This window comes from Trachemys scripta, chromosome 23, assembly GCF_013100865.1.
Source record: "Trachemys scripta elegans isolate TJP31775 chromosome 23, CAS_Tse_1.0, whole genome shotgun sequence".
Taxonomy (NCBI): domain Eukaryota; kingdom Metazoa; phylum Chordata; order Testudines; family Emydidae; genus Trachemys; species Trachemys scripta.
Genome location: NC_048320.1, coordinates 4,091,936 through 4,117,684, shown reverse-complemented (window position 1 = coordinate 4,117,684; position 25,749 = coordinate 4,091,936). Strand labels below are relative to the sequence as shown.

General features: G+C 62.0%; 4 protein-coding genes across 12 annotated transcripts in view; 2 read left to right on the top strand and 2 right to left on the bottom strand.

The window, feature by feature from the left end:
• The window catches only part of PSMC5 (proteasome 26S subunit, ATPase 5), a 13,414-nt gene extending 5,158 nt beyond the window's left edge, over positions 1-8,256 (top strand). The window contains exons 2-12 of the mRNA XM_034755689.1: positions 960-1,031; positions 1,969-2,038; positions 2,670-2,767; positions 3,148-3,204; positions 3,497-3,727; positions 4,722-4,848; positions 5,916-6,106; positions 6,316-6,414; positions 6,606-6,716; positions 7,060-7,146; positions 8,147-8,256. Coding sequence (XP_034611580.1) covers positions 960-1,031; positions 1,969-2,038; positions 2,670-2,767; positions 3,148-3,204; positions 3,497-3,727; positions 4,722-4,848; positions 5,916-6,106; positions 6,316-6,414; positions 6,606-6,716; positions 7,060-7,146; positions 8,147-8,200 — 1,197 coding nt within the window. The 3' untranslated portion in view covers positions 8,201-8,256. The remainder of the gene's footprint in view (positions 1-959; positions 1,032-1,968; positions 2,039-2,669; positions 2,768-3,147; positions 3,205-3,496; positions 3,728-4,721; positions 4,849-5,915; positions 6,107-6,315; positions 6,415-6,605; positions 6,717-7,059; positions 7,147-8,146) is intronic.
• LOC117869139 (alpha-2-macroglobulin-like protein 1) overlaps positions 1-25,749 on the top strand; it is a 777,004-nt gene that overhangs the window by 534,736 nt on the left and 216,519 nt on the right. The gene's annotated exons all lie outside the window — the stretch shown is intronic.
• LOC117869140 (alpha-2-macroglobulin-like protein 1) overlaps positions 1-25,749 on the bottom strand; it is a 582,774-nt gene that overhangs the window by 498,599 nt on the left and 58,426 nt on the right. The gene's annotated exons all lie outside the window — the stretch shown is intronic.
• Positions 8,703-25,749, bottom strand: part of SMARCD2 (SWI/SNF related, matrix associated, actin dependent regulator of chromatin, subfamily d, member 2) — a 36,903-nt gene continuing 19,856 nt past the window's right edge. Inside the window, exons 2-13 of the mRNA XM_034755688.1 lie at positions 25,116-25,300; positions 23,056-23,098; positions 21,915-22,037; positions 21,394-21,513; positions 20,664-20,759; positions 16,645-16,746; positions 15,063-15,224; positions 14,524-14,621; positions 12,913-13,048; positions 11,060-11,182; positions 10,647-10,748; positions 8,703-9,881 (exon numbers count right to left, since the gene is read on the bottom strand). Of these exons, the coding sequence (XP_034611579.1) occupies positions 9,828-9,881; positions 10,647-10,748; positions 11,060-11,182; positions 12,913-13,048; positions 14,524-14,621; positions 15,063-15,224; positions 16,645-16,746; positions 20,664-20,759; positions 21,394-21,513; positions 21,915-22,037; positions 23,056-23,098; positions 25,116-25,300 (1,344 nt within the window). The 3' untranslated portion in view covers positions 8,703-9,827. The remainder of the gene's footprint in view (positions 9,882-10,646; positions 10,749-11,059; positions 11,183-12,912; positions 13,049-14,523; positions 14,622-15,062; positions 15,225-16,644; positions 16,747-20,663; positions 20,760-21,393; positions 21,514-21,914; positions 22,038-23,055; positions 23,099-25,115; positions 25,301-25,749) is intronic.

Genomic DNA, 25,749 nt, shown 5'->3' with positions numbered 1-25,749 from the left:
GAGGGGAATCGGGGGGGTGAGAGGAAGGAGGAGGAGGAGGAAGAGGAGGGATGGGGGCGGGGGGAGGAAGAGGGATGGGGGGTCCGGGACGGGGAGGAGGGATGGGGTTGGCCGGGGGAGGAGAATCGGGGGTGAGGGAGGAAGAGGAGGGATGGGGGCCGGGGGGGAGGAAGAAGAGGGGGCGGGGGGGAGGTGGGATGGGAGGGAGGAAGAGGAGGAATCGGGGGGGGGGGTTGTTGCAGATGCTTGTGCAGAAGGGAGGGGGAAACAGCTCCTCCCTCGCCAGTGGGGCCCAGCCCCCTTGCATGGGCTGCCTTGGATCTCAGTGCCTGCTCCCTGGGCGGTGGGGCTGGGTCCCCTTCCCGTGGCCCCAGGGCTGCCCACAGAGCTTCTCACACCCACCAGCTCCTGTCCACTTTGGATTCTTTGCCTGAGATTGGAGCAGCCGGATCCCCCGAGAGTTTGGGGGGCTCCCCGGAAGTGAACAGAGCCCCGGCCTGCACCCGCCTTGTGGGGCTGGGGCTCCTTGGAGCCTGGTGGCTGCAGATGTCACTTTAGTTATGCTGGGGCCGCCTCCTATCCTTTCTGTGTGGAAGGGGCCTGTGGACCGGGCTGAACCTGCCTGCACCAGAAGCTGTCTCTGAAGGCCCTTCGGATGTGAGCGGCGCTGCGCCCCACTCGGTCAGAGGGTCTCTGGGGAGCCCTGGAGCTGCCTTTGCGGGGCCCTGAACTCCAGCTGGGCTGTGGCTCAGAGGGTAGAGGGCAGAGGCTCTGGGTTCGTTTGATAGCTGGCAGCCAGCACAGGGGGCTGTTCTGCCAGACCCGTGGACGCCACCCAGCCACTGCTCCTCTGGAGAACGAGCAGCACCTCCCCTCCCGCGGGTAGGAGCCCCCCCATTCTCGCGCTGAGGGGCTCCCCTGGGCCAATGGACGTGTCCTGACGTGTGCTCTCTCTGCAGATGGAGATGGATGAAGGCAAAGGGGGGACAGGTCTCCGCCAGTACTACCTGTCCAAGATCGAGGAGCTGCAGGTGAGCTGCATTGTGGGGGCTCTCTGGCCACAGGGAGTGGGGTCTGGGCTGGGGCACCGTCTCTACCAGATGGGTGGCCGGAGGGGCTGGTCTGGGGGTGCTGAGGAAGCGCATTCTGGTTTGCGGTGGGGGTGCTACCATCTCTGCTGGGCAGCTCTTCTGTAGGGCTTCTGAGGGTACCAGCAGCCTCTTCCAAGCGATTCCAGTCTGTGCTCAGTGACAGCATCTCTGTCAGTGGGGCTGGGGCCTCAGAGGGCTCCCAGCGGGAGGTGCAGGTTGGGACCCAGGAACTAGCAGGCAGATGCAGGGCCTTCCTAGGGTGGTGTTTCTTGCCGTCAGTGGCAGGCGTCTCCAAAGCCAGCTGGCCTGACTCTGCGGAAGGCAGGGCTAGACGGGGCTGTTTTGGCCGTTGGTTCTCAGAGCAGAGCGGCGCATGCCCAATAACAGATTGGGAAGGGGGCCCCTTGCCCAGGTTTCAGGGTGTCAGGGTTGGCGGTGGTATCCCCACTCCTGCAGCAGGGACAAAGTGACGAGCAAACCCCTTCAAAGGGGAAATGTTCCTTGTTCCTGGCATAGAGGGGAGGCCGTTAGTCTGGCTTTGGGTGCAGACCACGTGGTAAGAGACGCTCAGAGCTGGTTCCATTCCCGTTCCAGTGCCGGCTGCTTTCCCGAGCGGTTCACGCTGGAGATGCTGGGGAGGACTTGGTGCAAGGGCTGCTGTAGTGACGGGCGTGAGGCGGGAACAGTGGCCTAGCGCTCCCCAGGGAGGCACCTGCGCATTGCCCACTGGAGACGCTTGGGCACTTCCTTGCTGCTAGACTGGTGGTTAGCCCGTGTTCAGGAGCGAGCCGACCAGAGCGAGGTGCCGTGCTGGGGCCGGTTGTGCAGGGGGACCCCTGGGCTTGTGTGGGCTTATCCCTTCCCCCTCTCCCCAAAGCTCATCGTGAACGAGAAGAGCCAGAATCTCCGCCGCCTGCAAGCGCAGAGGAACGAGCTGAATGCCAAAGGTAGGGCTCCCGCTGGCCTCCCTCTCCTCCTCCACCTTCCCCGCGCTCGGCTCCCGCCGGCCTCCCTCTGCTCCTCCACCTCCCCCGCCTCATCCACCTTCCCCGCGCTCGGCTCCCACCGGCCTCCCCCGCCTCGTCCCCATTCCGTGTGCTCTATTCCCCCTGAATTGGTTGGTGCTTTGAAAACAAGAATGTGACGTCCCCTGCCCCGGGGGGGGGGGACCTGCTGGGTGGGATGCAAAGGGTGTCCAGAGCGTACCATGAGAGGGAGGGTTGGATTGTTCCCCATTCTGCCAGGGAGGGAGGCTGGGTGATCTCTTGGGTTCCCGGTGGTCGCAGCGGGACAGCCGGGCACCCCGCTCCCGAGGCATGCTCTCCCAGGGATACGAAGGCAGGGTGCTGGCTCTGATACCTGGCTGAGACGGAAGCCGGCGCTGACTCCGGAGCATGGCTTCTGTGTCCCCGGGGGCTGGGCTGGCGCATGTGGGGAGTTGGCAGCGCCTGCCCCCTCTCAGTTAATGGCCTGCCCTGAAAATGCCCTCTCTGCGTGGGCCCTCTGAGCGGCGGCTGGCCTGTGCGCCCCGTGATGGGCAGGCAGGGCTGGGGCTCACGGCTCCTTGTTGCGCTGCAGTACGCCTGTTGCGGGAGGAGCTGCAGCTGCTGCAGGAGCAGGGCTCCTACGTCGGCGAGGTGGTGCGGGCCATGGATAAGAAGAAGGTGCTTGTCAAGGTACGGAGCTGGGGCGCTGCTTCCCAGGGCCGAGCGGTGCGTTTTGTTGGGCTGTGGAACCGTCTCGGCCCAGTGGGCGGGACGGGGTATTAGAAAAGGCTTGAGCAGGAGCAGCCCCTCCCCCCCCCCCGAGCCCCTAGGCACTTTGCTGGGCTCTTCTTCCCCCTGTGGGGTTTGTGGGGGCTGTGCCCACCGGCTGGGGATGAGTGGGCGGGGGGGGCTGTGCCCGCCGGCTGGGGATGAGTGGGCGGGGGGGGAGCTGTGTCCACCGGCTGGGAACGGACGGGGGAGGCTGTGTGCACGCGCTGGAGTGGGGCGGGGGGAAAGCTGCGTGTGCTACCCCAGCCCCACCCCACAGGTCTCTGCTCTCTGTGTTCCAGGTTCACCCAGAAGGGAAGTTTGTGGTGGATGTTGATAAAAACATTGACATCAATGATGTGAGTACCAGGCCCCCGGTGAACCCACCCTCGGAGCAGCGCACCCCGTGCTGGGGGAGGAGGGGGGCAGCTTGGCCGCAGCTGCCTTGTGCCTGTCGTTGCCAGCCTGCCGGGGGCAGCAGAGGTCCCACCAGCTGCTGCTGCCCAGCCCGGCCACACCCCTGCCCCAGCAGCTGCCCCGCGGCCCAGCTCTTGCTGGGGAGGTGCCCAGGCTGGGTGCATAGGCCGGGGCGCTGCGAGTGCTGAAGGTGAGGGGGGCCGGCGGTGAGCGCCTGCCCGTCTGTCTCCACAGGTGACCCCGAACTGCCGCGTGGCGCTGAGGAACGACAGCTACACGCTCCACAAAATCCTGCCCAACAAAGTGGACCCACTGGTGTCCCTGATGATGGTGGAGAAGGTCCCGGACTCCACCTACGAGATGATTGGCGGCTTGGACAAGCAGATCAAGGAGATCAAGGAAGTGATCGAGCTGCCCGTCAAACACCCGGAGCTCTTTGAGGCCCTGGGGATCGCCCAGCCCAAGGCAAGCGCTCTCCGGGGCAGGACTCCCAGCACATGCCCTGCCACCCGCCACGGGGAGGGGACTCTGCCAGCCCTGGGCAGCTCAGATCTGCTGCTTAGAACTGAGCAGAACACAGCCCTGCACTGCTGGGGCTGGTGCTCTTCACACATGCTCTGCCAGGCTTCCGGGCGAGGCTGGCAGGGAGAAGGGAGCCCTCTCCCTTCCCTGGATGGTTCCCACCACCCCATGGAGCGGGGAGGGGAAGGAGATTTGTTCCCAGTTCCCAGTAATGGGGACGACGGAGCAGCTCCCACTCTTCCCTGTGACTTGTCCAGTTCTCTGGCTGTGCCGGGGGAGGGAGCAGGGAACCAGTCACTGAGTGGGTGGGATCCCAGTGCCTGCCAAAGGAGAGGCTCAGCCCCTGTGCACTCCCCTGCAATGCCAGCTGGGAGGAGGGACGGCTGCTCGAAGGGCCTAGATGCTCCGAGTGGGAAGCAGCTGTGATGGCCCTTTTCCCTGCCAGAGCCCAGCACAGCTCCCTGCTGGCAGGGCCAGGGCCAGGGCCAAGGGTGGGTACGCGTCTCCTGCCTCAGCCCTGCATGAGGGATGGCAGCTCCTCGCCCATGTGGAGGAGGGGGTGAGCTTCCGGGAATGCAGCAGCTTCCTAGCACAGCGCCCCCTGCTGCCCTTGCCGGAGGAGGCAGAGCTTGAGCAGCCCCCCAGTGAACTGCGTCCTCATGGCACGAATCCTTGAGTGCGCCGCAGGCCTGGTCCGTCCCCACCTGCCCAAAGCCAGGCTCCCCCCATCTGGCAGCGCTGGGCATGGCTCTGGCAGCTGCTCCCCAGGCGTGTGGTCCTGGACGCATGGCTTGGGCCCCGTCCTACTGGGCCCTGGATGGGGTTTATGAGTAAATCACCCACTAGGTGGCACCAAATGCCCATGTCTGTGACGGGCTGTGCAGTGCAGCTCCTGCACCGAACGCCTCGGCTAACGACGCTGGCCTGGCCATTGCAGGGCGTGCTGCTGTACGGACCGCCCGGCACCGGGAAGACCCTGCTCGCCAGGGCTGTGGCTCACCACACTGACTGTACCTTCATCCGTGTCTCGGGCTCGGAACTGGTGCAGAAGTTCATTGGCGAGGGTAAGTGTGGATGTGGGAACGGGGGTGGGGTGGGAGATGTGTGTTTAACCCCCCCATCCCCAAGCTATCCCTCTGCGGAGCCCTGGTGGCAGGTCACAGGGGCAGGGGGCGGTGTGGCCCCCTCACGGCTGCAGCCATGGGGCCCGTGTTCTTGTTCTGAAGGGCTGGGGCCAGGGGGGATAAAATACAATGGTTACAAAAACCCTATGAAATGGGATTAGGTGCTGTAATGAAATACATTTTTCTCTTTAAAAAGAACATGAAATTATAAAATTCAAGTTGAAATTATCCCGGCCTGTGTTCAGGTCAAAGAGTGTAATTATCAACGTTTCAATAATCAATATGGTGCATCTCAGGAGCTTTCAGAAGTGACTGCTTCCTTTGTGTAATCAATCGAGCCGTTTTAAATGCAAAACACATTTGACAATCTGAATGTTTCTGCCAGCGCATCTGAGTTATTTATTGAACTGAGACAGGTTTAAAATGCTGGTTTTGTACATTTAAGCGAAATCCAGTTGCCAGCCAAATTCAGCTTGACCCCAATCCCGAGTCAAGGAATTGGCTAGTAAATAACTGAGTCCTTTGCCGTTTTCGAACGTCAAAGTGCAACAGTCGAGGAGCTGGAAACGAAACGTGCAGAGAGCTTGTGTGTTGGCCTGGCAGCCCCGAGCACAGAGGAAAGGCAGTATTGGTTGGCCTGGTGACACGTGGAATGGTTATACCAGCCCATGAGTATGAACCTAGGTGCAGGAAAATAGCTACAGGACAAGTGCAAACCAAGATTGCAATCAGTGATTTAAATCAGTCCCTCGTGTGTGCATGGCCTGCAGCCAAGCCCTGTGCTGACGCCTCTCGCCCGTACCTGGTGGCACTCCTCAGGCCGGGCCCGTGCCCTCAGGGGGCGCCATGGGCCCAGCCCCAGGGCTGCGCTGACCAGCGCGTAGCAGGAGCTCTCTGTCCCTGCAGTGAGAACGGGGCCAGGGCTCAGCCCTGGGGCTGCAGAGCTGTGGGGGGCTGTGCGCCATCCTACGGCAGAGCGTTCAGGGGCCCCTCTGCTTTGCCCTCAGGTGCGCGCATGGTGCGGGAGCTCTTTGTGATGGCCAGGGAACACGCGCCCTCCATTATCTTCATGGATGAGATCGACTCCATCGGCTCCTCGCGCCTGGAGGGCGGCTCTGGGGGGGACAGCGAGGTGCAGCGCACCATGCTGGAGCTCCTCAACCAGCTTGATGGCTTCGAGGCCACGAAGAACATTAAGGTGCGTAGAGCCTGGCGTGACTTCTGGCGAGTCTCACCCCCGGAGCTAGGCCGGCACCCCTCCCCCAGGCTCAGGGGAGGAGGGGAGTCGGCTGCCCCGTTTCCCAGCTGGGAGCTGAAGCCAGGTGGCTTGGCATGGCTGGCCCCCCAAGCCCCTCACTGCGGGATAAAGCCCCAGCTCCTGTGCAGTGACAGCCTCCTCCCTTGCAGGTGATCATGGCCACTAACCGCATAGACATCCTGGACTCTGCTCTGCTGCGCCCGGGCCGCATCGACAGGAAGATCGAGTTCCCGCCTCCAAATGAAGAGGTAATGGGGGCGTTCCCCTGTGGCAGGCCCCTCCCCCTGCGGGCCAGGGCCAAACTCTGTTTCTGTAGTGTCATGGCACTGAAAGGGTCTGAGTCCCAGCCTGGCCCCCCAGACATTCTCCCCCCCCCCCTGTGCTGGCTGTTCCCTGACCTCTTGGCCCTCACCCCCCCTTGCTGGGGCTCTCCCCACAGGCTCGCCTAGACATTCTCAAGATCCACTCTCGGAAAATGAACCTGACGCGGGGGATCAACCTGCGTAAAATTGCAGAGCTGATGCCAGGAGCGTCGGGGGCCGAGGTGAAGGTGAGTAGCTGGGCCTGGAGCCCTCTAGGCTGGTGGGACAGGGAGCAGCTGCTCCTGATTAGCTCTGGAGGGGGCTTTGAGCCAGGACTAGCTTCTGTTGAGCTGTCGCGTGCCTGTTCCAGGGGCAGGCTGGGGCCCTTTCGGGCTGTGCTGAGTACACTGCGCTCCCCTGGAGGGATGGAGTGGATGCAGCGGGCAGATCGCCAGGAGATGTACAGGACTCCTCTGTCACACGCTGCCCGTCTACCGGGGAACTGCTTTCCCCATGTGAGGCTGGGCGGGTGGGGGGGGGACTGTGTAGAAAAGGGAGTGACTGTTCTTCCTTGCTCTTGTGCCCTTGCAGGGGGTGTGCACGGAAGCCGGCATGTACGCCCTGAGGGAGAGGAGGGTGCATGTTACACAGGAAGATTTTGAAATGGCCGTAGCCAAGGTACAATGCGCCTCGTGCTGCCCCAGCAGCGGGTGGGGGCGGTGGCTTCAGTGCACCAGGCGCTTTAAGGGACCAACTGCAGGCTCTTCTGTTCCTCTGGGCTGCTGGCCATGCCCCCGGTCCAGCTGGAAGTGGCTGTCCTGCCAGAGAAGGGGGACAGCCCCCCCGCCCTCCCCGAGACTGAAGGCTGGGGCCATTCAGAGCTGCAGGGACTGCCAGAGACCAGCCCTGTTCTCCCCGAAAGGGGGGCCCAGGGAGAGAGAGGCTGAAGGAATGCAAAGAAATGAGGGGCCCCCAGGAGGTAGATGGAGGCTGCTTATGCGCCCGTCCCCATGCTGCCAAAACAAGGGCCCACAATAAAACCCCATGGGGGACTTTCACCCCATGCCCCTTTGGCCAGGAGTTCCACAGGTACCAGCACCACTCAAGTGGTAAAATCAGAAATCCCCCTGGCTCTGCCTCTGCCGTGGCAGGCCCAGGTGCTGGTAGCGTCCCAGTCTGCTCCCTCGGACAGATCCTAGGCTCCCAGTTCCGTGCTGGCCGCTCCGGAATGGCGCTGCCTGTGGCCGAGTCGCAGTGTGAAGTGAGAGCGGCGGAGAGGGGAGTTAACTGGCTTTAGAGGCAACCCCTGGGGCCTCCCTTCTGCACAGAGACACTGCTGCTCTAGGGGGCCAGCCTGGGGCACCCTGCTCCCCAGCAGTTGTTTTCTTCCCTGAGTCTGTGCACGTTGGGGGGTGGGATTTTACTGCTGCTGTCACTGCCCTGTCTTTGGTGAATGCCAAAGGGACTGCGGCCTAGACAGTGCCGCACCCTAAGCTGGAGTACAGGCTCCTGCCCCTGCCTGGAGGGGGCACCAGGAAGGATCCCTGCAAGGCAGGCCCAGCCTGGTTCCTGCCCCGGGCGGGGATCAGGACAGTGGTGGAGGAAGCATGCAGGTGACCTCAGGCCGGGGCTGAGTGCCAGAAGTAGGGCCTAACCCTTCCCTTCTTCCCCTGCCCAGGTGATGCAGAAAGACAGCGAGAAGAACATGTCCATCAAGAAGCTCTGGAAGTAACCGAGGGCCTGACCCCCTCACCTTTTCTTTAATAAAGCTCTGTGCTGGCTGAGTTACCCCCCCCAGACTCTGGCTGTTGAGGGGAGGGATATTAACAGGGGAGAGCTGCCTCTGCTCCTGCCAGCGGCTGGGAACCCTCACTCCCCCTTAGGTTACAGGGCAAGGCGCCTAGGCTGGGTGATGGGGACTGAACAGCCAGCAGTGAGTTTCCAGCCAGGGCTTGGTGCAGTCTGTTCTCGCCCTGCCTTTAACAGCTGAAGCCCAGGCCGTGAGATGGGCTCCAGCTGGACTTTGGCCTGCGTCCACTGCGGGGATGTGCGGCTGTGGAAGGAGGGAAGTATTGACACTGTTACTCCCTTGGCCTTTGAGCTCCTGTTTCCTGGCTGCAGCCAGGGACCAGAGGGGGGACTCTGCTCCAGCTGCCTCCTCCCCCCTCTGGTTACCCTTGGGGCAGGGCTGTGTCTGCGCAGCTGGTGGTGAGGAAGGAGACAGTGGCACAAGCTGCTGCTAAAATGTTTTTATTAGAAAATATCCAACCCAGACTAAATGGTTACAAGAGCAAGCGGCCCAAGCCTCACTGCCAGCCCCTGCCTGCCTAATTCTACTATGCAGGGCTGCCCTGCCCCCCAGGAGACTGCCCCTGTTCCCTCCTGCCAGGGCAGCATAAGGGGCAGGGCTGGGGCTAAGGCACATGGGAGAGCTCAGCTCACGGTGTCACCTTTGTTAGAACAGAGACACTGGCTTCTCCCCTTGGTCTAGTCCTATGTGCACTGCCCTGAGTAATGGAGTCTGCAGGCAGTTGGCAGAGCCGCCTCTTCCGGCCCCTGCCCCAGCAGCCCCCCACGCGCTGGATGTGAGAAGAGGGAGGCTGGAACATTCAGCTGATTGTCAGAGACTCAGACTAAGTGAACCCATTGCATAGGTTTAGGGTGAGCGCAGGACTGGGGGAAACCTCGTCTATTAATCAAATACAAACCCACTGTACAAAAGGCTTCGTTTTATAAACCCTGCTCACAAACATAGTGCAAAACACAACGCCAGCTCGGCCGGCCTTTGGAATGGACAAAGCTTTGGTTTCAAAAGTGCCAGCCGCTGCCTGCCCGCTGCGTGCAGGGGAGAGGCTGGCACGGGCTCAGGGGGAAGCAGGCGAAGCCCTTGGCCTCCCAGGGCTGAAGCTCAGGAGCCCGAGAGCTGTTGTGACGGTCTGGCCGCATCGCTCAGTATGGAGAAGTGCCTAGGAGACCCCTTGGCTTTAGCTAGGGAGAGCTCGTACCCTCTAGTCAGCGACTCCAGCAAGGCTCTGGCCCAGGCAGGCAGGGGAGGAGGGGAAAGCTCTGGTTCCCAGGGGAGGGGTACCGAGCCTGCAATGAACACTACGGGGAGAGGCGCGAAGGCAGCAAGTTAGGCCAGTAATGCAGTAAAGGGGCCGGAATGAAGAGTGGCAGGGAAAAGGCAGAGGCTGCACCCCGTGCCTTTGGCGAGAGCACCGACTCAGAGAAGCCGCGGGGCTGGGAGCCCCTGGGGACACTAGAGGCTCAGAGCTTTGTGCAAGTGCTGTATTTCGTTCCAGTCAGATGTACCGTCAGGCTCAGGCACTCAAGGAGAGCGCCGAGCCGTGCCCAGCCCATTAGGTGAGGCGAATCCCAAGCACTTGTTCCAGTTCCTGTCTGCGCTGCTGAACCTGAAAGGCACAAGAGGTGCAAGGTGGGACAGGGCCTGGGAGAAGAGCAAGGCTGGCTGGGGGAGCATCGGATGGGCACAGGCTCTCTTGCCCCTCTGGGGCATTCTCCACTTCTGAGGGTCTCACTGGCACGGAAGCAGGAACCTGAGCTCAGCCGCCACTCGAGAACCGCAGCACCAAGCCGAGGCTCCGGTGCTGGGAAGGGGGAGGTACGTTCCCTGACTGCTCAGGATTTTAAAAGCAGGCCTGAAGCCCCCCCCCCCATGCTCACTGCTCTGGCCCTGGATTCAGGCCATTCCCACAGCATGCTGTGGGGCAGATCCTACCTAATCCAGACCTCCCAGAGCTCTCCACCCTTGAGTCCTTCCTCCGGGGGAGGACTCCAGTACCTGCCGCCTCCCTAGACAGCTGAGAGTGAAACCCACAGGGCTGGGTCACTGTCATGCCCGCCCAGTGAAACTGTCCAGGGTCTTGTCAGGTTCACTGCTGGCTGGGAAGCAGCCTGCTCGAGAAGGGCAGGGACAGAGCTCTGGGGGGTGGGGGAAATGGGAGGGGCTGAGCACTGATCCTTCAGAAACCGCCCAGTTCCCAGCTGGACGTCCCAGACCTGGCTCGGCTCCAGGGTGGGACAGGTTTGAACCCCGGGCTCACAGGAAAAAGGGCAGAGTGACCAGAACCTGGGGCTTTGCCCACCCCTCTGGCATTCACTGGGAAGAGCTAAGGGGCCAACCCAAGGAGCCTAGTCCGCGTGGCAAGAATCCCCACCTTGGCAAAGATGTGCCTCCCCGCAGCCTCCTGCGCCCAAGGCTGATGGTAGAAGTCGGCTCGTCTCTCCTCCTCGGGGTTCCCAATCACGTCTGTTATGATCTGCATCACGGCATGGGGAGGAGGAGATAGTCAGTGGGATGCAGACTGCTGGGCTCATGGGCAGCTGCTGCCATCCCAGGGCCCACAGCAGGCTTCCCGGACACCCCACCCCTGCCAGCACGATCGCACGTCCCGCAGGGCAGGGCGCGCGTCCGGGGGGAGACACCCCATGGCTGCTGGGCTGGCTACTGCACTGGGCAGCGTGGGCCCCATGCTGCAGGGGGCTGTTACTGCATTACCCTGCAGGGTAATGCCAGGCCCCAGCCCCTGTTCAGCAGCGACTCGGCTCTCCAGTGGGGCCCCAGCTGTACCTTGAGGTCCCTCCTCTGGGATTTGATCCATTCCTGAATGAAGTCCTGCGGGTTGTTGCTGAAGCTCAGCATGAAATCTCGCTGTGTCTTCAGCTGGTTGATGGACTCAATGGTCTCGTGGATCTAGCAAGAGAAAGCGTGTGAGACGGACCCAGCCGGGACAGGGCTGGCTTGGCCGTTTTGCTTGCAATTGTCTGTAAAAGGCTCCAAGCACGGGGGAGAGGCTGGGCAGGGACCCAAGGAAGGCTCAGCAAGACATGAGCGTAGCCCTCTCCCTCCTGGTGCCAAGGCTCAGGAACACATGGGGTAGCAGCGCAGCATAAAGCCAGGCCCAAGTCCCTGGAGCTGAGGTGCAGAGGGGTTAACCCGCCCCCCAGCCTACCGTTGGACACAGAGGGAGCCTCCTCCCCCATCTTCTAGGGCAGTGGTTCCCAAACTTTAACAGCCCACAACCCCCTTTCACTAAATTGTGAAATCTCGTGAACCCCCTCCTAAAAATGAATATTTCCAGGGATTTACGTTTAAATTTCCTCAGTGTGATGGATGCCCAACTGCCAGACCCCGCTCTTCCTGGGGCTTGGGCTGGGGTTCAGGCTGATGGGGGCAGGGCTCGGGCTGCCAGCCTCAACTGCCCAGCCCCGCTCTCCCTGGGGCTCGGGTGTCTGCCCTGCAACCGGGTCCCACCTGCTGTCTCCAATGCCCGGGGTCCTCTGTCCGCCATTAGTGAAATTTTTCTGGCGAACCCCCTGTAACATTCTGCGAACCCCCAGGGGTTCGCAAACCCCAGTTTGGGAACCACTGTTCTAGGGGTTAGACTCTCCCCTGGCAGCTAGCCCCAGGGATTCCAGTTCCCAGCCCCGACTCCTTCCTTAATCCTACCCTGCATGGCCGGACCCCGGGCAAGCGGCTCTGGACTCCCAGGGCAGGGCTGGCTAGGCCAGCCTGCGGAGCACAGCGTGACAACGGGAAAGCAGGAGGGTCAGGGGAGCCCGCACCGGGACTGAATCTCGCTCACTCGCTCGGTGAGAGGCTGCTGGCCTGCGGCCCAAGTGCCCTGCTCCCTGTCTGCTGGCCTGGCACGCAGCTCAGATGGTGCAGTGAATCCGCCCAGGGGCCCATTTCCTGCTCCCCTCGGTGGCCAGCTGCAGCCCAATGGCTTGGCACACCGAGGGGCCCAGTGCAGTGCACAGCTCCAAGCTAGAAGCGGCAGATTCCCGCCCAAGACTCAGGTGCTGTGCAGGCCTTGCCCAGAGCCGGGATCTCAGCCGTTACTCAAACAACAGGGATCTAACCCATATGGGGGAGGGGGAAGCTTGAAAACATGAATCGGGGTGACTGGTGCAGCAACATCTGCCTGAGTCTGCTGACAGCCTGATACCAGTTCTCCCCTTCGCAGCCCTTCCGCCCTCCAGGTGGGTAGCTCCATGTCCGCCCTGGGGACTCTCTCGCTGCTGCAGACACCCCCAGCTGATGGGCTCACCCCACGATGCAGACATGCCCCAGCCCCCACTGGCAATAGAGAGCTCAGGCCTGTCGAACTGGAAGCATGGGGAGAGCAGACAAGAAAGAATTTTTAACAGCTCCCTCCGGCTGCCTGGTCCCTGCTCCCAAGCAGCCCCCAACCCCCATCCATTGGGCACCCCATTAGCATCTCCCTGCTTGGGCTGGGGGCGAGCTGCCAGCAGGCCTGGGGGCTGCATGCTGCATTGCGCTCTGGGACATGGAGCCTTCTGCACTGACTGGCCACCCTGCAGCAAGCCAGGACCCCAGCCATTCACAGCCTCAACTCCGCCGCTCGCCACAGCAGGACTCCTGCTCTCTACAGACGGGCCAAGGACTGGGCCGCCCCAAACCTTGGTATCCAGGGAGGCGATTTCCTGCTGGTTGGTGGTGGAGGCCAGGAAGTTGCTCATCTGAGCTTTCAGGGGGTCATCCACCTCGACATCAATGTCGTAGCAGGCTGTCTTCTTCTGGTCGTTGGGATCCACGCTGGGGGGGGGGGGGGGGGAGGGGAGGATGGCGGTTAGGGCCCACACCTGGCACTTTGCAAACAGCAGCCAGTCCCCCAGCTGGAGACATGGTCACATGCAGCCCCACCCCCCACAAAACCAGCCTGGCAAGAAACAGAATGAGCTACACAGAGGTCACCACACCCTGGGGCCAGGCTGGAACCGGTGCTCTGGCCCCATCCCCTGACCTCCTCCAGCCGATGCCATCCGTTCCCATCTCCCGCTCCAGAGCCAGCAAGTCCTGCCCACCCCCCACAACCCCGCGTACACAGCCCATCTGTTCCCATCTCCCACTCCAGAGCCAGCCAGTCCTGCCCACCCCCCAACCCCGCGTACACAGCCCATCCGTTCCCATCTCCCACTCCAGAGCCAGCCAGTCCTGCCCACCCCTCCCCCAACCCCGTGTACACAGCCCATCCGTTCCCATCTCTCGCTCCAGAGCCAGCCAGTCCTGCTCATCCCCCAACCCCACGTACACAGCCCATCCGTTCCCATCTCCCACTCCAGAGCCAGCCAGTCCTGCTCATCACCCCCAACCCTGAGTACACAGCCCATCCATTCCCATCTCCCGTTCTAAAGCCAGCCAGTCCTGCCCACCCCCCACAACCCTGCATAGCCAGTCCTGCCCACCCCCGAACCCCGCGTACACAGCCCATCCGTTCCCATCTCTCGCTTCAGAGCCAGCCAGTCCTGCCCACCCCTCCCCCAACCCCGCGTACACAGCCCATCCGTTCCCATCTCCCACTCCAGAGCCAGCCACTCCTGCCCACCCCCCAACCCCATGTACACAGCCCATCCGTTCCCATCTCCCGCTCCAGAGCGGGCCAGTCCTGCTCATCACCCCCAACCCTGAGTACACAGCCCATCCGTTCCCATCTCCCGCTCCAGAGCGGGCCAGTCCTGCTCATCACCCCCAACCCTGAGTACACAGCCCATCCGTTCCCAACTCCCACTCCAGAGCCAGCCACTCCTGCCCATCCCCCCCAACCCCACGTACACAGCCCATCCGTTCCCATCTCCCACTCCAGAGCCAGCCAGTCCTGCTCATCACCCCCAACCCTGAGTACACAGCCCATCCATTCCCATCTCCCGTTCTAAAGCCAGCCAGTCCTGCCCACCCCCCACAACCCTGCATACACAGCCCATCCGTTCCCATCTCCCGCTCCAGAGCCAGCCAGTCCTGCTCATCTCCCCCAACCCTGTGTACACAGCCCATCCGTTCCCATCTCCCGCTCCAGAGCCAGCCAGTCCTGCTCATCCCCCCCAACCCCACGTACACAGCCCATCCGTTCCCATCTCCTACTCCAGAGCCAGCCACTCCTGCCCACCCCCATGTACATGGCCCATCCAGTCTGAGCACACTGAAGAAAAGAATCCCAGAAGCAACCCAAACCCAGCCCAGCCCAGATAAGTCCCAGCCCCAGAGCAGACAGCAGGGGCTATGCCCTGCCCTACCTGATCATGTGGTTGATGATGATGGGATCCGGATGCTGCAGCAGGCCTGCCAGCTTCATGGGGATCTCGGAGAATCGCATGCGAATGCAGCTAAAGATCTAGGGGGGGAGGGAAGTCAGAGCATTAGCAGCCGCCGTGAGGAGGCTCCTTCAGCCCATGAGAGGAGCGCAGGGGGAGGGGACCCGGCCTCCAATATGGGCAGGGACCAGATCACCATCTGCTGGCGTAAGGCGGGCAAACGCTTCAGTGACACTCATGGGGAGTGGGGCCTGGGGGCAGCCAGCTCTTCAGCACTCCTCCCCCAGAGCCCCGGGCACGGCCCGGAGTCACCACCCCCTCGCCCACCCTGGGCCCTGCGGCAAGAGGCTGACCCATTTGTGCATGGCAGGGCCAGGGTTGAGCCGAGGCTGGCGAAGGGCGGGGCCAAGGGGCGGGTCTCTGCGGAGGGAGCCCAGGGCCAGGGTTGAGCCGAGGCTGGCGAAGGGCGGGGACAAGGGGCGGGTCTCTGCGGAGGGAGCACTGGGGAGCCCCAGGCCCACCTGGCGGAAGTAGCGGTTGCAGTTGATGTATTCCTTCTCGTGACTGTCCTGCAGCTTGTTGTGTTTGATGTAGAGCCACAGGGCCTGCATGATGCTGGCCCGGGTCTGGGTGTGGACGCCCAGCAGGCGAGCCAGGCGAGGGTCCAGTTTATACTGCGGAGGCTGCAATGAGACACAGATAGGGAGACAGCGCCCTCCAGGGCGGGCCTGGGCGCTCCCTCCCAGCACCACCTGCCGACAGAGCTGCACCAAGCCCGCCGAGAATGGAGCGGTCTGCAGCCACCCCTGGTCCCTGGGTGGGCCCACCGGGTCTAGAGGGGTTTCTGGTTAGAGGGCTGGGGGGGGGGGGTGGCTTGCTATTGACATTCGAAATTCAAGCTACGGGCGCAGCCCAGCTGGGAGCTGTCTGCACTTCTCCCAGAGCTGGGGCAGCTCCAGAAGCGCTATCCCAGCATGCAGTGTGGCTGGGCTGATAGGATTGGGATGGAGCACAGCCTCCTGGGACCTGTAGTCTTCCTGGGCCACCAGGGTGCTCTGATCTGAACTGATCTTTTCCCTGCAAGGACAGAGCCTCTCATGGACCCACCTCGTCACTGCCTTCCTCACCATCCCTAGTAGGGTGACCAGATGTCCCAATTTTATAGGGACATTCCCGACTTTGGGGGCTTTTTCTTACATAGGTTCCTATTACCCCCCACCCCCTGTCCCGATTTTTCACATTTGCTATCTGGTCCCCTTAGTCCCCAGTGCCCTGGTAACCACTGGCCAAGGGCTCCACAGGCCACTGTGAGAGAGTGGCCCCCCATCCCTCTTTCATGGCAGCCAACTAACCCCTTGGCAGAGGCGCAAACTCTCCAGTGCGCTTGCTGATTATCCGCCAGGAGGGGCAGAACAAGTCACTGGGGTTGGGGTTGTGGGGGGGATGCAGAGAGAGAAGTCGGTCCCATGGGAGTCAGCCCCTGTATGGGGAAAGGACCCTCACTGGGGGGCCTGGCTCCTTCACTGTTCAGGGCCATACATGCTTATGAAGCCTGGGGCTGGGCCACACCAGCTGTGGGACCCAGCACGTGCCCTCCCCATCCAGGGAGGGTCAGCAGGCGGCCTCAGAGACCCACCAGGGACGAGAGAGAGGAAGAGAGGCTCTGGCAGGGTGCAGCTGACAGGGCAGCCCCAGGACCCCCAGCGGGTGGTGCACAGGGACAGGAGGTGAGGGGGCGGGATGGCGACACACTGGCAGGATGTGCCGCCTGCCTCCGGAATGAATCCCCCCAATCAGCAGACGTTGCTGAACCTGCCCTCCCTGGGGGGAGCTTTATGCCCGCTCAAGACAAGCAGATGGTTTGCCTTTGGGATGCCCCAGCATGCACCACATGGCAGGTATTTTTACGTATGTTTGCTGGGGACCCTCCCTCCCTGGCTCCTTAAAGTCACTCGATGGGCTGCTCAGGAGATCTGCCCCAGGGATGGCCCGTCAGCCCCCCCCACCCCGTGCTCTGGGTCAGCCATGCCATTACCTGCTGCTAGAGGGGAGGGACTTTCCCCAGGGCAGGCAGGCTGGGCAGCAGCGGAGTTGGAGCCTCACCTGGTGATCCAGCATGAGCAGTAGGGTGCATTTCACATTGACGTCGCCGGGGCGCTTGACCTGGAAGCCGTCTGTCTCCTGGGTCGTGGGCATCCTGTGCCACTAGGGAAAAGGCCACCAAGATTTACTGCCAAGACCACAAGGGGGCGCTCGACACACGTTATTCGCTAGTTACATCAACATCAGCAGCTTGGAGCCTGACCCAGTGCCAGGGAGCTTGGGGCTGGAGCCTTCTCCGCACCCTGCGGCCTCGGGCTGGCACCCTGGCCGATTACCGACCGGATTGCCGTGCAGGGGTCTGTGAAAACCCAGCTCCCAGCTGTTCCGAGTGGACTTGAAACATCCCAGGGCAGTTGAGTTTGAGCCGTCCTTGGTTGAAAACCCACCCTGCACGCTTGTGCAGTTCAATGTGTCCCACTTCCCTGCCGCCCTCTACCCTGGGAGTTGGGGGGGGGGAGGGGGGTTTGCGGATGGTTTCTAAAGAGCTCCCGGCGCCGGCGGGCCCAGGGGGGATACAGAAACCCAGGATATCACTGTTCGGGGTTCACACAAACCGCTCGTTAGCAGAGCTGTGGCTGGAAACACAAGTCAACAGCCCTGCAGCTATCACACTAGAGTGGGCAGGAGAGTCAGAGTTAAATTCTATAAGCAGCTCTGAGTACAGCGCTGTGTATTCCCGGGCCCCAGGACCAGCCACGGAACCGCAGCCCAGCACCTGAACTCTAACAAAAACCAGTATGGTGCAGACAGGCTCAGAAACACAAACCAAGCGTAACTGGAGTCTGCAGCCAGCCTGGAACAACAGCTCTGAGACTGGGCCCTGCCTCACTTCTCTCAGGCAGGGAGCTGAGCCACCCAGAGAGTACAGCGGAGAACCCCGTCGAAGGTCCCTAGGACTATCAGCGAGGAATCACGTGGGGGTGGGGGGCGTGTGTACACAGAGGGGTATTGCAGTGCTTGAATACATTAGTGTCGCTGCAGAATTGGGTCCCACTGTGCCATGGAGCACATGGCACCCCCTGACCCATTATTCCCAGGACCCGCCCCCCCTCCAAAATTGTCCAACAGGCAGATCTTGGCGATCACAGACCTGTTACAGCAGCTTCAGAAACTGTTCAAATCAACAATGACAGGGGTGGGGAATCTTTTCTCTATCAGGGGCCACTGACCCACAGAAAAAAAAAAAAATCAGTCGTGGGCCACACACAGCTCCACAGGGGGGTGCAGAGGCTCAGGGTTCCCCTAGGCTCTGGGGTGGGGCCAAAAATGAGGGGTTCAGGGTGTGGGAGGGGGCTCCGCGCTGGGATGCAGGAGGGGGGTCAGGGCTCTGGCTGTGGGTGCGGGCTCTGGGGTGGGACTGGGGGTTTGGGCTGCAGAAGGGGGCTCCGGGCTGGGGCCAAGGGGTTGGAGTGTGGGAGGAGGTTCAGGGTGCAGGCTATGGGAGGGAGTTTGGGTGCAGGAGGGGGCCCAGGGCTGGGGCATCTGGGAGGGAGTTAAGGTGTGTGAGGTGGTTCTGACCTGGGGTAGGGGGTTGGAGTGTGGGTGGGGGTGCAGGAGGGGGCTCAGGACTGGGGACGGGGGTTGGGGTGCAGGTTGGGTTCTGGGAGGGGATTCTGACCTGGGGTTCGGGCTATGGCCAGGCAGCACTTATCTCAGGCGGCTCCCAGTCGGCAGCGCAGCAGGGCTAAGGCAGGCTCCCTGCCTGCCCTGGCTCTGTGCTGCTCCCAGAAGTGGCTGCCATGTCCGGCCCCTAGGCGGAGGGGCCAGGAGGCTCTGCGCAGTGCCTGCGGTCCCTGTATCTCCCATTTGCAGTTCTCAGCCAATGGGAGCTGCGGAGCCGGGGCAGCACACAGAGCTTTCCTGATCACCCCTGCACCTAGGGGCCACAGGGACATGCCAGTTGCTTCTGGTCACTTCGCGGAGCCAACCAGACTTAATGGCCTGGCAACCCGCCCCCTGCAGCGGAGCAAGCCAGCGCTCGCGGCTCCAGTCCAGCAGAGGGGTGGGTGGGTGGGTGGGTGTGGGTGTGGGTGTGTGTGTGGGGGGGGGCGGCGTCGAGGCTCAGGGCTTCTGGCCTGCAGTGTGGAGACTTGCTGCCGTTCGGCTGAAATGAAGCAGAGGCTGGATCCAGCCTGCAGGTTCCCCACCCTGAACTATAAGTTAACACAGAAATAGAGCCGAGGTCCATCTAGCCTGGCAGCCCACACTACATGCAGGAGGCAGTTCTGGGACGATCTGCTTTGGGGAAAGGGGGTGTCTCTGACCCCGTTAGAGGCTGGCTGATGCCTGGGACCGGGACGGTTTCCAGTGTTCACTGTCCAGCTCAGGATCTGCCAGCTGCTAAGCTCTTGGCCCAGTGCCAGCTCGGGCAGTAAAGTTTCACAGGCCAGTCGCACATCACATTCCCAGAGGTTTCCTACTTCTCCCAGGGCCACCCAGGTAAAAAGCAGATCGACGAGGACATTCGTTTGAGGGCTGGGACAGGCAACATTAGCCCCAGACCAGCAACCATGCGAAGTTTGGGATTCTCATGCCTCACCAAAGCTGGAAGTGTCTAGTGCGGGCCCCACTGCAGCTGGGAATCCTCCCCTCGTCCCCCCCCATGCGGAGAGCACCGGTGTACAGCCCCTTACAGCACCCCACAGAGCCCTAGGAAGCTCACCAGAGGACCCCTGGAGACCCAGTTCTCCTGCCCTGCTCCATCCCAAGAGCGGAGCTGCTGTAGGGTCACTTGGACCCCTAGCCTCCCATCTGGCCTCACAGAGCTCCACTTAGTGGATTTCAGGGCAGGGATTTGTCAGGAGCAGGTATTGGGCAGGGTAGTGCCCCGTTGGATCTCCCAGGCCCTAGAGGCTGCAAGAGTCATTCAACACATGGAGTGTGGGGAGGTGACACACAAACTAGTGCCAGCAAAGCCACGAGCCGTCTACGGGGCAGTACTGCACGAGCCCCCTTCCCGCCCCCGGTCTTTTAGAAATCTAGACATGGCAAGCAGAAGCGTTGGTGCAGGCAGCAGTCGCCGTCCCGGCCTGCCCAGCGTTGCCCTGCCCAGACCCCAAGGGCCATTTCCACAGTGCTGGGACAGCCCAACTCCGGCACCAGGCCCCTCCGACTGGTCCTGCTGGGGCTGCAGCTCGGGCTGGGGCTGCCTCCTTCACCCAGCACCTCACCTGTCCTCGGGCTCCTCTCCCCCCTCCTGCTCCCTGCAGCTCAGGCTGCCAAATTCCCGCAGCCCCTGGACTGACTGCCCCCTGCCCACCCTCCCCTGCCCCACCTGAACCTCATCCAGCACACAACTGCACCTGGCCCACCCCAAGGGCCCCACAGGCTGCTTCTCTCATCAACGCCACTTCTGAAAACCGCCCCCCACCCCACTCCCAGTTCTCCTCTGCCAACCTGCACTGGGCCCCAAGAGGTTAAGGGAGAGGGCTGGTGGGGCGGGGCAGCAAAGCTGCAGGCCGTTGCTGCTGGGAGTCTTCCAGGTGGGGGCGGGGGAGGAGAGGCAGGCCAGGCCATGCTGTTGCCACTTCAGTCTGGGCCACGGGCCAACACCGCCACAAACAAAACAAAGCCACAAGCTGGAGCCAGAGCAAGCACCAGCCACTCCCTGCAGGGAGGGCCCGGTGCAGCCGCTTAGATGCCAGCCCCAGCACTACGGCCCTGCTGCCAGCTCCCCGCCCCAGCACTACGGCCCTGCTGCCGGCTCCCCGCCCCAGCACTACGGCCCTGCTGCCGGCTCCCCGCCCCAGCACTACGGCCCTGCTGCCGGCTCCCTGCTCCAGGCACTAGCCCGGGGGACACCAAGTGCTCAGGGGGGAATTAGCTGCCTAATGGTCTCCCGTGGGCCATTTGAGTCTTGGCCAAAAGGATCCTTCCACCCCCACCACGGAGCGTGCAACAGAGCCAGCCCCAGGCCCCCGAGGAGCCCAGGAGCTCGCAGGCCAGAGACCCGCTGCGGGCGCTGCTAGGAGACGGCTGCTCCACCCTGAGCTGCGCAGCAGCTGCCAGGCGCGCCTCACCTCCACCAGATGGTTGTCTGGTCCATACAGCTCCTTGTCCAGTTCGATGACGAGGCTCTTGAAAAAGGAGGAGAACTTCCTCTTCTGCTTACTCGGCTGAAAGAGAGGAACCGGTGCAGTGCTCGGCCTGCCCTTCCCCAGTGCCGGGGGGCAGGAGTGCAGCAGGCCATAACCAGAGCCCCAGTCCTCAGACAGACAGGGCGGGGGCTACACAGGCAGCACCTCAGCTGGCTGCTCGGAGATGGTTGTGGGCACATCAGAACTGCCATTGGTGCTGTGGGGCCCAGGGAGCACAGAGCTGTGCCAGGCCCTGATCAAGCTCCAGTGACACATGGGGCACAGGGAAGGGGGGCTGGGAGTTTGCAATGTCAGGCTGTGGAAGGGGTGCGATGGAGAGGCCACTCTGGGGGAGGGCTTGGGAACCTGTTGGCATATTGGGGGGGGGGTAAGGGGGTGCTGCCAGTGGTGTGGGGCTCTGCACAGAGTACCAGGTGCCGTGTGGACATACACAGCCTCCCTCACAGCCAGGTCAGACAGGCCAAGTCCAGAACCCGGACAAGGCCAGCGCTGCTCCCTGTCCCGTGGCTATCAAAGGGAAGATCTGGGCTTTGAGAGGCTCGAACATGGGTGGGGATAGACGGGGGCTGAACAGCTGCAGGGACAGTTCTCAGCTCCCCCGTGCAGCACCAGCCGGCGTGGAGGCTGCCAGGCTGGCAGTCAGTGTCCTTACATCCTCCAGGAGCTTGCCTTCCACGCGCAGCTCCCACGAGGCCACGCGCTCGCTGCCGTCCCCCTCCTCCTTGCCCGGGGTGAAGGTGTTGGAGATGTAAATCCGCAGCTTCCGCTTTTGCTGCAGTGCGGAGAGAAACAGAGGAACATGCCAGATTCAGCGAGCACCCAGCACCCACCCCAGAGCCTCTCCCTACAGAGACCCGCTGCCGGGAGGGGGAGCACTATCTCCCATAGTGATCGGGGAGGGGGCAGGAGAGAAGCATGCACACAGGAACCGACAAGGCCAGACCTTGGCTGCAATCTGCCCGTGCTGCCCCCGAGCTGCACAAAGGTCTTGGTCCCAGCTGACTGGAGAGCCATCTCCTCCATGCGTATCTCGGAAAGGCCCGGGAGCGAGGTGGGCCCCATTCAGATGGGGCAGCTCCATCCCCTATTTTTGCATGTGGCTCATGGCTATATGTCCTTCCAGCAAGAGTTGGATCACAAGCAGGGGCTGCCCAAACAGGGGCTGTTACGCACCGTGAGGGGTTTCTTGATGGCCTCCTGTATTTCCATTCTCTTCCGCGCAATGGTTTGATCCAGCTTGCGCTCGAAGGCGAGAAGGTCCATGTAGGCCTGAGACTCTGGGACCAGCTCCCGGATCTACCAAACAGAGAACCCATCACAGAACTGCCGTGGGCCCGCACTGCACGCCTGTCCCTTCCCTGCAGGGACGACTTGCCGGTCTCCGCCCTCACCAGGCCGTGCACACGTTACGGCTCGCTGCCCCCAAACCCTACAGCAGCAGCTCCCAAGTCACGGTTCTGAGCCCAGAGTCCCTAGCATCATGGAGCCCGGCAAGGTGGGAGCCCAGCTCGGTCTTGATGCCATTTGGAAAAGCTGTCCAGTACCCCAGACAACCCCCGGGACACCCTGAAATCCCCACCCCAGCTGAATGGGCCTGACCACCATGACCTCAACACCTCAGCTCACATCCCCACCCACAATGCCTGGGGCGTCTGAAGCTAGGTATCCCAGCTGTTCAGGCCCTAACACTCTACAGCTGTGCGGCTCGCCCCAGCAGGCGGGCGCGAAGACAAACCTGCCCCACAGTCCATCTCTGAGGATGTCATTTCGTTCCGGAGTAGCGTCACTGCACGCGTGCCCAGCATGGGCCTGCAATGCACCTGCCAAGCACTCCAAGCAGGACGCTCGCCAACCAGGGCTGGCGGCACGTTCCTGCCCCCCTGGGCACTGCCACCCAGCTCGGAGCCTGCCTCTCCACTCTGCAGCCAGCCTAGGGCTCAAGCCCAGCAGGTGATCTCGCACCGGCAAGGGCCGGGCACACCAAACACCCCAGTGGAATGGCCTTTGTCAACAAGACCAGAGGCTCAGAATGGGAACAACTGCTCAGGAGGTCCAGCAGGGCTCTTGAAACCAAGGCACTGTTGCTCTCCCCCAGACCCACCCTGGGTAGCCCCTAACCCATGGGCATCATCTTCTCCTGCTGCTACAGAGGGCACTTCACCTCCCCTCATCTCCACCCCACTGAGGGTGCCTCAAGACCCCGGGCACATAAAGTGAAACCATTCCTCCTACAATTCCCATTCCACTGGCATGAGTACACCCCACTCCGGGGCTGGAGCCAGGCACCCTCGCTCAGCAGGGAAGCAGCACTTACCCTCTGTGGTAGGACCTTGTCCGCCATCTTCCTTCTTTTCAGCCTGCAAGCAGCACACAGAACGGCAGCATTAGGTGAGCACAGGCTGAACTTCTGAGCAGCTTCTAACACCCACGTCAGACCAGAGACCCATGCACTGGGGCTCTGCAGACACACACCACCCTGCCTCTCAGCACCGCCTCATTTGTACCACAGCTTGTTATTGGTCACAGTGGCCTGCAGCTCCAGTAACTCCAGCCTGGAACTCAGAGGGTCACAGCAACTCTCGAATCATGGAGAGACAGCCACCGAGCCAGCCCTGAATCCCCTGAAGACTCCACTCCTTGCTGAGGGCACGAGAATCAACCAAACAGATCTGGAGTTTCTAGGCCACGCCGTCTCCGCGGCTCAGCAGTGCACAAGACACATCACAGACTGGTCAGTCAAGACAGCTCATAACAGATGGGGGTTGTCACCTGAATGCCCCCAAGCTTGGGTCTTGCTACCTCTATGCACCACAGCAGTGCTCTGGCTAACAGCAAGGGGCAGGATGGGGAGAGCGGGGAGTATCCCAGCACCTCTCAACATCCTCCAAGAGCTGGACGTTTCTGCTGAGGCAATCAGCAAAGCACTTATTGTGGATACGTGAACTGTCCTCGTTAGGTTTCAGAGTTCGGCTCGCGCTGCCCTGAGGCACCTCGGACCCTATGATGATGCCCTCTCTGCTGACCGTCAGCTGGTGGCTGAGAGGGGAGGTCAGCACAGGAAGCCGGGAGGTCCAGTGTTTGGAGCTGTAGCGCTGACAAATGTACCTGCCCCTCTGGGAAGGAGGCAGAGCAAGGGAGAGGGCTTCTGGACATTTGCCTCCTGCACTATCTCAGGCTTCTGGGGAGCCCTGGCCCTGTAGATCGGCAGCGAATAAGGGAGCAGAGCCAGTGCAGTGTATGCCATGGGTCCGAGCGCAATGCCACGCTGCCCATCCTTCAGAGGCCGAGCTCATGCCATGGGAAGGGGTCCCTCGCTCCAGCTTTCCTCCCCCCAGCCCAGGCCTGGCTCGGGCTGTGGAGATCACAGGAGGCAAACGAAGGACTCTCAGGGGTTTTTCCCCCAGAAACAGGGACACTGCTGGCAATCGGCTGCTTTCACGCCCCTCATTCAGCCAGCTGCATTTCCCCATTTATCTAAATTCCACCTCTGCTCAGGAACATCACCCAGACGCACTGAGCCAGTGATTTCCCTGAGTGAGTCTCTTCCCCAGGTGCCGGCAGCCAGCTCTGTGACAGCATGGAAACTTGCATCGATTCCCAGAGCACGGGAGCTCTGGCCTCATACAGTACAGCTGGGCTCTGCTAAAGGGAGCTGCAAAGCTGGGGTAATGCACCTTCATTCAGGTTTTGAAATAACCCGGGACCCAGGCCGCAGCCTCCATTAGACCCAGGAGAACCTGCCCTGGGGCCCCTGAGAAACAATCAACAAACCCTCATGAAAACAGAAACAGAGCAAAGCGATTAACAGCACTGTAAACAACTCCGGATGTGCTGGCACGGCCGCTCGGCTCGAAAGGGGGAAGAGGCCAAGTGAACGCTGCGTGCCGGAAAGCTGGCTGCCACAGGCCCTGACTTCGGCTATCAGCCTCCACCCCCACAGCAATCCCCAGAGGGCTTCCCTCTGCTCAGCCAGCAGCGTGGCAGGGGCGTGGGGCACACACACCATACAGCCCCTCTCAGGAGAGACCCAGAGCTCCCATTGCGTCTGGGCGCCTGCCAGAGCAGGGTGACAGCAGGAGCCCCACTCGCACCAACACTGCTTTTGTGGTGTTTGTTTGGGGGGGGGCGCACAGTTCTCAGTGCTGCTCAGGGGGCGATTAGCAAGTGACAGGCACTGGATCCCCACAGCTCCCCTGCAAGGGCACTAGTTGGGGAAATGGAGGCAGAGGTAGATCAGGGACGTGCTCCCAGCCTAGAGCCCTTGGCAGAACTGGGGTTGGTTGGGATGCAGCGGCCCAGGCCAGAGCCAGCGCACTGACCACCCCGGCCCCATCCCGAGGTCAGGCACATGGTCACCAGCACGGACACCCTTACCCTCGCCTTTGGCTTGCCAGGGGGGGCTGCGCCTGCGGAGCCAGCAGGCGCTTTCGAAAGGGATCCATGATCGACTGTGGCATTCCTGGTCGCATCGGAGAGGCGGCTCCATAGGGGGGTCCTGACGGGGATCCCACCTGCAATCCTGCCATGGGCATCCGGCTCCCCGGCGGCATCCCAGGACGCTAGCAGGAGAGAAGGAGACACGGTTACCTTGGCAAGTCCCCTGCTGGGCTCTAGCAGGCCACACGGCCCAGGAGTCTGTGCACCCAGCTGCTTGCAGCACAGAACGGAACATGCAGGCGCTGGGAGAACACCCTCCTCCGTCACTTTTTGGCTGTGCCGCTGCTCTGCGCCGTTGCCCTCCCCCGTGAGTGCATGGAGTGGGGTGTTCTCCCAGCGCCTGCATGTTCCGTTCTGTGCTGCAAGCAGCTGGGTGCACAGAGGCCTGGGGCGGGGGGGGGCCTAGAGCCCAGCAGGGGGGGGGGGGGGTCGTCACAAAGTGCCATCATGGGTTGAGCTGCAGCTTTTGCTACTCTAGAAAATACAAGCAGGGAAGTGGAACAGAAAATGCAGAAGTGCAAGCCGCAGGGAGCACACACACACACACACCCCCCGCTAACGGACTTGTCAG